This window comes from Gossypium arboreum, chromosome 3 (genome assembly GCF_025698485.1).
Source record: "Gossypium arboreum isolate Shixiya-1 chromosome 3, ASM2569848v2, whole genome shotgun sequence".
Lineage (NCBI taxonomy): Eukaryota > Viridiplantae > Streptophyta > Magnoliopsida > Malvales > Malvaceae > Gossypium > Gossypium arboreum.
The window spans coordinates 14,825,668-14,835,755 of NC_069072.1; the positions used below are offsets into that span (position 1 = coordinate 14,825,668).

General features: G+C 32.8%; 1 protein-coding gene across 1 annotated transcript; it reads right to left on the reverse strand.

Annotated features, from left to right (window-relative positions):
* LOC108474838 (uncharacterized) lies at window positions 1-2,540 on the reverse strand. The gene is made up of 3 exons (XM_017776863.2): window positions 2,290-2,540; window positions 1,988-2,106; window positions 1-243 (listed from the first exon to the last, which is right to left on the reverse strand). Exons 1-3 carry the CDS (start codon window positions 2,457-2,459, stop codon window positions 224-226), a joined length of 309 nt encoding a protein of 102 aa, XP_017632352.1. The 5' UTR covers window positions 2,460-2,540; the 3' UTR covers window positions 1-223.
* Between the last annotated feature and the right edge of the window lie 7,548 nt (window positions 2,541-10,088).

A 10,088-nucleotide genomic window follows, 5' to 3' on the forward strand; every position in this document is an offset into this window, starting at 1 on the left:
TTCAATGAATCTCTTTCTCAAATTATCAATAGTATCTTAGGATATGCAAGAAACTTTCAAGTGATAAAAGAATCTTCTTACACAACATGGTGGCAAGACCAGACATACAACGACTCTCCTTTTCAAGGTTTAATATGATGTTCGATTCAAAACAAGCAGAGTAACAAAGTCTCCTGCAGATGGAGGTCTAAGCAGCATCGACAACAGGAGCACATAGGCAATGCTATAGAGGAGTTGCAAATCCTGTCAGCATAAGCATCTCAATCAATAACTTAAAACCTCAACAACCACAACAGTTAATGCACTCATAAGCTAATAATGGGAACTAAATGGTACATAGATTTGGGTGTAAGTGTCGGATATGGGTATATGTTTGAAACAGGTATGTAGGGCCTTAAAAGATCATATCCCCATACCCATGTTCAAGTATTTTACGGACATGAGTGTCGGACGCATACTTTATGAAAAATGGAGTCAGAGTAACCTATTTTCCAACTAAAGAGAAATAATGTTTATTCAAGTTTATGAAACTATTTGCTACTTCAAAATGCTCATCACTGAAACTGATAAAAGTTGTCAATTTCATGCTAAAAGTACAAAAAACCACAATAAAGATTGCACACATGGTTTATAGAGAGGTTGAATAAAAGTTACTTAATTTCAATACGTATGCAAGAAGTTGTTCCTGCAAAATTGTTTCAAGGGGTGTTGAAAACTTCAAATAAAAATTTGAAAATTGGAGCAAATGAAAACTTAATTTTCAAAATCAACCTGCTATAAGCCACATGCAATTGTCAACTCCTTTAATTGAAAACTGAAGAAAATAGCAAGTTTCTTTTTTGTTCAAATCTTTATTAGGTCCCCCAAGGAGAAAAAAAAATGCAGCTGCATTATGTTTTTACTTTTCTGAAAGAAATTCTGTAGGAACTAAAAGCTGTGTTACAAAACCCCATTGCCAAACCAGAGTGCATGCTGAGAAGCCACCAATAAATTATTCAGGAAAAAGGATGCACAAATATGGATCAGGAAGAACTTTAATATGGATCAGCATCAACATGATTAGAAAACAAAGTGCCAACACTATGATATTAACAAATTTCCACCATCAAAGACTCCCTAAGGAGGGACAAGAACCCTTAGAGAAAAAACATAAGGTGGTTTCTTCACAGCTAAATGGTTCTTAGCAAATTAGAACAATAGTGATAGCCATTACATTGGACACGGCAAAGGAAGCTTCCTCAATCCTAGCAACAATTAGTTGCACAAGAATTTTACAGCCAATGGTTGAGCTTAAAATGCTTAAATGTGAACCACAAAAAAATGGTATAGAGTTAGAGGTTTCGGCTTCAGCAAAAACTAAAACAATCTGGGAATAGATGGTTCTCAATTCAAATAGTTTTCAAAAACATTTGAAGGGACTACTGCAAAATAAGGCAATAAAGTTCACTGATATTTTTTAAATCCCATCAACAATGCTCTTTTAGCTTTTCTAAGCTTCCCGCTGTAATAGTTTACCAAGATTAAAGAAACATATCGAGTTTCATAGACAGCAATCACAACTCAGCTGTGAATGTCTCCATTTCCCCAATTCAGCCATAATTTCCCAAATTAACATTAAACATACTTTGGCCTACAACCGGTTAATTCTCTGTGAAACTAAAAAACAAGAAGACGTACATACAATGATGTACATTATAATGATCAACCCAAATGGCTTCTAGGTCCAGTGTACCTATTTGGCAGCTCAGCTCCGAAACCAAATACTTATACAAACTATTTGTCTACAATTCTATTTATCCATCGAAGGGAAAACTGAAGTCTTAAACATACGACGAGCACATTTTCTTCCCTTAGTGAGAAGGACAAATAATTCAGCAATGAATAGACATTTGGGGCACTAGTACACTGCTATAACGCAACTCAGAAGCCACTACAATAAGCTAAAGAAGAATATTAAAAAAAAAAAAGGACAGTCAGCAGAAATCACCTTCTGACAAACACCCCCAGCTTTGATTATGCAAAGACAGCAAGGAAGTGAACAAAGCAGAAGCCGTAACACTATGCAAAGGCATCAAAGTTACTGCACCACCCAATTCCAATGGGAGCCTGAAACATACAGATCATGCAATTCGTACTCACAACTTGAAATAATTAAAAAAAAAAACAGCAATAAATTTCCAATTTGGGTTTTCGAAATAATCACTAGAAGCAATAGAAAACCAAGAGCAAAATACCCAGAACACTTTATAACAAAGAGAAAAGCAGTAACATCGAAAATGGAAGCAAAACCTGGAAAAAGTGAGATTGCGGAGAGAGAATCGAGAAGCAGAAATTTTGTTAGGAGAGAAAAGGCCGGGTAGCTTATTGTTAGCAGGTGTTGAGGATGGTAAATGGGTGAAAATGGTCTTGGCCGAGGAGCAGGAGAACCCTAGGGTTCTCCTTCCACAAGTAGCCGCCATGTTTTCTTTGGCTTCCCCAAAACCCTGATGAAGCCTAAAACCTCAGGGTTTCTTTTCTTCTTTTTTTCTTTTTTGGAGGGGAAGAGAGTAGTTGTTGTTTGTGGGCTGGATCTATGCCTATGAGGGCCCAATGTTACTCAATATCTACTCTGGAAACTTCTTTCGTTCAAATTCCAAGAAACATGCAACTATAGTTAAATATGTTAATAAATGGATAAGTTATGGTTTTAATTTTTAATTTTATGTTTTTATATTTTTAATTTTGAGATTTTAATTTTGACTAAATGATAGTTGTTAAATTTATTAAGTTAAATTGTAATTTTAAATATTGTATTATATGTTAGTTGTGAATTTTATTTTTATATTCTAATATGATTATTGTCGGTTATTATACTCTTGAATTATGAAAATTCAGTTTTAACTCAAACAATAATCGTTAAATCAGTTAACTAAAATGATGTGGCTTTCTTTGAGTATTATGTGAAAATAATAATTTGGTATGATATTATAAATGTAATAATTTGTTTTTCATATAAAATTTAGAAAAATAAAAAATATGTTTTAATGGAATCATGAAAACATGTTTAGAACCTAAATTTATATGGATTCAAATCATGTACTAGATTTAATATTTAGAAAACTGTTAGAAAAAAATATTTTTGAGTTTATATAGGTTGAACTAGGACCAATTTGTTAAAAATTCTTATTTCTAATTTTCACACATTTTATTTTTATTTTTAAAACTCATTTTCAAAATTTTCAATAAAAATTTTTCTTTAATATTTGTTTTCTAAATTCAATCCAGCTCATGGAGATCAAAACCTTATTGACCAAAGGTTAAGCAGAAACTTAGAATTTGTTTTTTTTTTTTTTAAAAATTTTGGTAAAAATGATGTTTGAGAGATTAGAAAGTTTGTTTTAGAAAAATGTTAATGGTGGAAATCAATTCTTTTAAAATTAGATTGGTTGTCGAATCAATTAGGTATTATTTTGATCGGTTTAATTAATCTGATTTAAAAATTATTAAAAATTTTAAAATTAAAAATCAAGTTTAACTAATATTTAATTTAATTTAATTGATTCGTTAATTAATTCAAAGTTAATATTCAAATAAATACCCCCAACTAATCGATCCAATTTAAATAATATTGTTAGAAATCATCCATAAAGAATCAACATTATCCATCAATGGGGAGAGGAAGGGAGATTGGAAAAATGAAAATGAAACTTCAGCCTTAGGTTGAGAGACGTGGGTAAAAAAGAGTGCATTTGGAAAGTGGAGGTTGAGATCATGTTAGGTCAAAATTTTGGTCATGATTCATTACCAACTACCCACGCTTGACAGTGATTAGTTATGCTATCCACTACGCAAATCTATGTTAGGGACAAAAAATATTATTATATATGTTATGTTATTTATTATTTTTACGTAATATTCATATAAAAGTTATGTTATTTAATTAATAAATTTAATGTTTATTATTTAAATTAGGAATGAAATTTTAAAATTTAAATAGGATCAAAACAAAGACTAAATTCATCTAACTTAATAAATTGAGCTATTATAGTTTTAGTAAAAATTAAGATTTCAAAAATAATTAGAATAATAATAAAAAACTAATATCAAAATTTGACATAAAAAATAATATATATTTCTTGATTGAATAAATTTTATATCATTTTTCGATGTATTCTTGAACTAAATGGACTGAATTGACCTACTTGTGGAAGGGGGAGATGATAGATTGAATCAAAACATCGAATTCCTCAACCTCCAAGTTGGTTTCTAAGGCATTTACCATCTTATATTATTATTAAGGTTAAAAGTGCAGTGGACAAATAGAGTAGACAATCTTGTTCATGTGCGATTCCATCGTTAGGAAATAAAAAAAAAAAATGAAGAAGAAAATCAAACTGTGTAATTCTTTTGATAAGTTTTAAATTATTAATATTGGGTCCTTTTTAGAGTGTTTTTCAAACAAACACAAACATGTCAGCTGGGTATCATACTTCACAACATGTCCATGTCGAATGTGCTGTGCCTAAGTCTCATTCAGGTTATTAACATCATACAGTAACCAATTATATCTACCTAACAGATAATATGATTGAGAAAATAACATGTGAGCGAAACGTGGGAATCTATTACCTCTAACCATGGCCGATGGTGGATTCCGACAGGTCATGATAACCTATGACAAATCATTTTATTCAATACCTTCCTAAATGTGTGACCCCATTTTTTTCAAATTTGGATTCAGCTCACACCATGTTGGATTCAACTTTGAAGACACATTGCCTAAAAACCTGCATTTCACACCAGAATGTGAACATGGCGCCTACCTTAATTATTCATTTCAGGGATTCACTTCTTCCATCCCCATTAGTGAGCTTTTTATTCTGACTTTTGGCTATTTCACAACTCTACTGGGGAGGATAGTGGGTGAGTGAGTGCCATTAAATTTCGAATAAATGATATTGTAATTAATAATGTTAAATATTTAATAAAAATACCATATCTTAACATCACATGATTTAAAAATTTTTTAATGTCATGTTCTACCATCCAAATGGGGCCCTTGGTAGTATTAAATGTGGAGAATTAAGATTACTGGTAGAGAAAGGGGTTGGTGTATTTATTCCATATAGCAGGTTTCTTGTCTATTTTAAGGATTATAAAAAAAATTAAATCATATTCCATGAATAATTGAATAGAGTAGTTGGAGAATGGAGAATGGAGAATGGAGAATGGAGAATGGGAAAGGTTGTAAATAAAATGGGGGATAACGGGCTTATATTATTATGATGATGTTGGGAAAGGAGTAATGAGGTTTTTCTTAGTATGGGAGGGTGTTATAAATGGCCTCCAAGCTACCAAATTTAATTGCATGAGACACTGCACCGTCTGGTGTGGTCCAAGCTTTCTTCCCCGGTGGTTGAGGCTCGAGCCCCAAGATGCACAACCAAAGCACATCAATGAAGGCGCAACCTATAGGTTTTATTTCAACTAAACGTAACCAGCTTTGGGGTACATAGTAGTGTCCAACTCTCTCTGCAGAAAAACCAAGCTATTAATGCAATACATGATTTTTTTGTCCAAAAAAGTAAGTTTTGAATTGATTTATAGGTGATTACAAGTATTCATGTGTTTGGAATCCTATCATACCAGGTTGCAATGATTCATGTGAACTCAATCAAACTAGTTTGGATTACAAAGAATCAAATTTTTTCATGAATATAATGAAAATTCTTTTGTTCTCGTTTCATCTTAAACTAGAAAATTTTAATTGTCGAAAGAAACAACAGTATTGATTACTTATGACTTGATTTGAAAATGATATAGTTGGCATTTGTTGCACAGTTTACTGCAATTCTCCTTGTAACTAGATTATTGTATAACTTGTCTTATACATTGACATGTTCTGACTTAAATATTGTGATTGTTTTTTTTTTTCCATCTTTGTGAAGATTTTGAGTGAGTAACAAATAATTAAATTAAATCATATTAAAAATATCAATCAAGTAAGGACAATATTTAAAGAATTTAAAGAATTTGAATAACAAACAACTAGATTTGACGATTTTCGAAGAGATTCGGTTCCTATCGAAGACTAAATAATGAAGATTTCTTCTCATTTTCATGCCTTATCAAAAAGCTATTTGGCATAAGTTCAATGTCATGATTCAACTATACTAAATGGTGATCTACAAGTCTATGATTTCTTATTTAAAGAAGGTTTATTTATTTTATTTATGTATAGTTTAAGGAGCACTTATTTTATTTATAGAGAGAGGAAATTGTTTTAGTGAAAATATATTGTAAAAATTTTTAAGGAGAAAATCTTAATAGAAGAGTGATCTTAGTGAAGTATAGGAATGAGATTGCTACTTAAGTTAATACATGAGAGTTGAGCCATTCCTTAGCTCTTTCATCTAGAGAAAAATTAAACAGTTTGAGATTGATTGCATACAATAGTGTGTTATTATTCTGAACCAGATATTAGAGCGAAGGCTTCGCTCATACAATAGTGTGTTGTAAGTAATATACTTCTTAATTATTTTTTTTTGTACAAAACATATTGGGGAAGGGATTTTTTGCCGGGACTTGAAGCTTAGACTTCAAATGTCAACGAAAAACTCTTAACCATTGACTCCTTTAAGTTGTTGGTACATTCTTGATTTCTAACGTGAATTTACTTAACATGATTGGTTATAAATAATTGGTGGATTGGATCCAACATTCTTGGGATTATCATTTCCCATCTCAATTGCTTGTTTATTTAAGGTGGGTTTGGATGAGCGGTGGAATACGGTGTGATGCGATGCGTGTAGCTTACTTTTTGTCTCACGCTACATTATCTAATTTCACTGCCACCGTTGTTTTTACACTAACCGTAGGTAAACGCACTGCCCATCCAAACCTACTCTTAATTGCTCTTTAGTTTTTGTATCATGTCATTTCTTTTTCTGGTCAAATAGTATTAAAGAATTTGATCTAAAATTGCGTATGCAATTCTAAAATACCTTACAAACAAAAAGAAAATATATGAGCTCTTATTGCTAAAGAATAATATTAGCATGATATAACTTAAAAATTTTGATCCATGAAATAATGCCAAACATTAGATGATTGATTTGTAAACGCATATGCATTTATTAATCAAGTAATAAAGTGACAAGTTAACTATTCATTTTTACTTAAATGTTGATCAATAAAGAGGATTTAATTATTTACCAATTTAAACTAAAATTATAATACTTCAAATTTCTCTGCAGAAAAAAATAGAAATCTCTCTGAACTCTGGTGATAATATTTCTTATCTGGAAGTCGATAATGGTGATGGTTCTCGGACGGATGTAGATCGTAATACAAAGAAAGTCTGTTTCAAAGAGGGAAATGGCGAGGAAATCACTGATATGCTGGTTGAATCTGGACCAAGTCCAAAGTTATCTTGGAAGGACAAACTTTTGGAAGATAGTTCTAGAACGTCTGTTAAGTTAGCGTTGGATATTTCTGGTGCTGGTGCTGATGAAGATCTAGAATTTTTAGAAGGAAATATTCACAGATCCATTGTTAATGGAATTCCTGGTATTAATTTCTCAGAGAGGATTCAACAAATCTTGTTTAAAGAAATGGAACTTACAGTTGTTTTAAAATTACATGGTAGAAATATTGGGAATGGGGCTCTAAACAATCGAATCAGTAGCTTATGGAGTCCATCCAAGCCTTTCCATCTCATGGACATAGAGAATGGATACTTTCTGGCTAAATTTCAGTCCACTGATGATTATGCTAAAGTTCTGTCACAGGGTCCTTGGCTGATTTATGGTCAAATTCTGACTGTTCAACCTTGGACCAAAGAATTCAATCTTAGATACAGTTACCAGGTCTCTTAGGGTGCCTATACAAAAGGAAAATTCTTGAAGAAATAAGAGGGATCATTGGAAAAGTTGTTCGGTTAGATTTCAATACCAATAGTCGAATTAGAGGTCGCTTTGCCAGGATGGCCGTTTATGTCAACCTGGACAAGCCTCTGATCGTTCAAGTTCTTATGAATGGTTTACATTAAAAAGTTGAGTATGAAGCGTTGCCTACAATTTGTTTTACTTGCGGGAAGTACGGTCATACTAAGGAGCTGTGTGCTTCGCTGCAACCAGATCTCACATCGGGAAAGAATCAGAAATGCGCTACTCCGATAGAGGCTGTAAGCTGAGGAGAAGGCGCCGTTTACGGGCCATGGACAGTGATCGAAAGGAAAGTAAAGCGTAATCCCAGGAATAATAATATAAATAAAACAAACTTTAAGGAGAAAGGAAAATCAGGATCCCAATTTGATGCTTTGGCTAATATGGAAGTTTTGGTGGATTTAGAATATGAGCTAAATAAAGAAGAAGCTGGACAATTGGCTGATTTTAAGACTAATTTGAAGGGTGGAGAATTTGTAGAGCAATAGAGGCTTAAGTCACGGGGTAACCCTAAGTCAAAAATGAGTGAGCAGCTGGAGGGAGTTAAAATGAGTGATGGGCTTTTAAACCCACAAAGGAGAAACCCAGTTATGGAATATTTAGTGGGCCGGGCATCTATTGCGTATGCTCCTATTATTAGAGTAGTCGGTCCAATAGCAATCAAGGCTGTTATGGATCCTTCAAGCAGCATAATAAATCAGCCCAGCGGTGTGTTGGACCCCCACTGCACAGAGTCTATCCTTCAAAAAAACAAAACAGGGAGTTCCTTTAATCTTTTGAATGATTCTGGTTTTAAAAATTTGTCTGGCGATGAGATTTTTAAAACGCCATCTAAACATTCCAATTCAGCACCAGTGACTGTTTCTTGCTTTAATCCGATTTTTGTAGGTCAGAAGGTGAGCAAAGATGATGGTCTAGATGTCACCCAAGCCAGCTTCTTTGGTGTCAGAGCTGATCAAAGTTCAGATAGTTGATTCCCCAAGTGGTTTAAATCCCAATAAACATACTACAGTTTCTTTCAAAGAGAAAGATCCAGCTGATGGTGCTCAATTGAGGAAGGCCATTGTGCCAATTTCAGGTGTTAATAAAATTCGGAGCTCGAGGAAAATGATGGGGTGTAAAGATAGGGGCTTTCGGGCTATAAGAAAAATAAATAAAATTACGCATGGGAAAGGGAATAATTTTAAAATTAAACTTCTTCTAAACTTCCTTAGAGTGATTCTATGTCTAGGTTGGCTCAGACAATTTCCACGTTAAGAAGTGTTGATTCGGGTGTAATTGACCCAAGTGTTGGTAAAAGAATTCAAGAATGATTTTTAAAGTATTGGGCAGTAAGGTTTCTTGGGGTTTATTATTATTATTTCTTGTTTATTTTTTATGGATTTAAATTTATCAATTTTTTCTTGGAATTGTCAAGGATGTGTGAGTAGTAAAATTCTCTAAGCTTTTCGTAAGTATAATTTTGAGCATAAACTGGATATTGTATGTCTCTTGAAGCCGAGATTTAGTGGTAAAAAAGCTAATTCTATCATTGAAAAATTGGGTTTTGACTTTTCTCATCGCATTGAGTCTATTGGTTTTTTAGGTGGCATATGGGTTGGATGGAAGGATAATATTTGCATTAGTATTATTCATAATCATCCCTAATTCATGCTTCTTCGTGTTCAGGGAAATACTTATATTAATTCATTTCTTATATTTTTTTGTGTATGGTAGTCCTGACAGAGTTAAAAGGAAGTCTCACTGGACTAATTTAATGGATGTTTTACCTCATGATCTTTTACCTTGGTTGATTTTGGGCGATTTTAATGCTATCCTCTCTTCTAAAGATAAAAAAAAGTGATCGCTCCACTAGTAAAAGATGTAATTTATTTGGCAATTTTGTTGACTCTTGTAATTTGCAGGATCTTGGATTTATAGGACTCTCATTTACCTGGCAAAGAGGCAATACGAATGAGCGGATATATCAAGCATTGGCTAATGATTCTTGGATTTCAGCTTTTCCGCATACTCTCGTTTATCATCTTCCAAGTATTAAATCGGATCATAGACCCATCCTTCTGAAAACTAATCCTGAACTCAATATTCCGAAAGGGAGACCGTTTCGGTTCCTCACAGGATGGATGAAACATGCAAAATTTAAATAATTTGTCTTTAATAAAT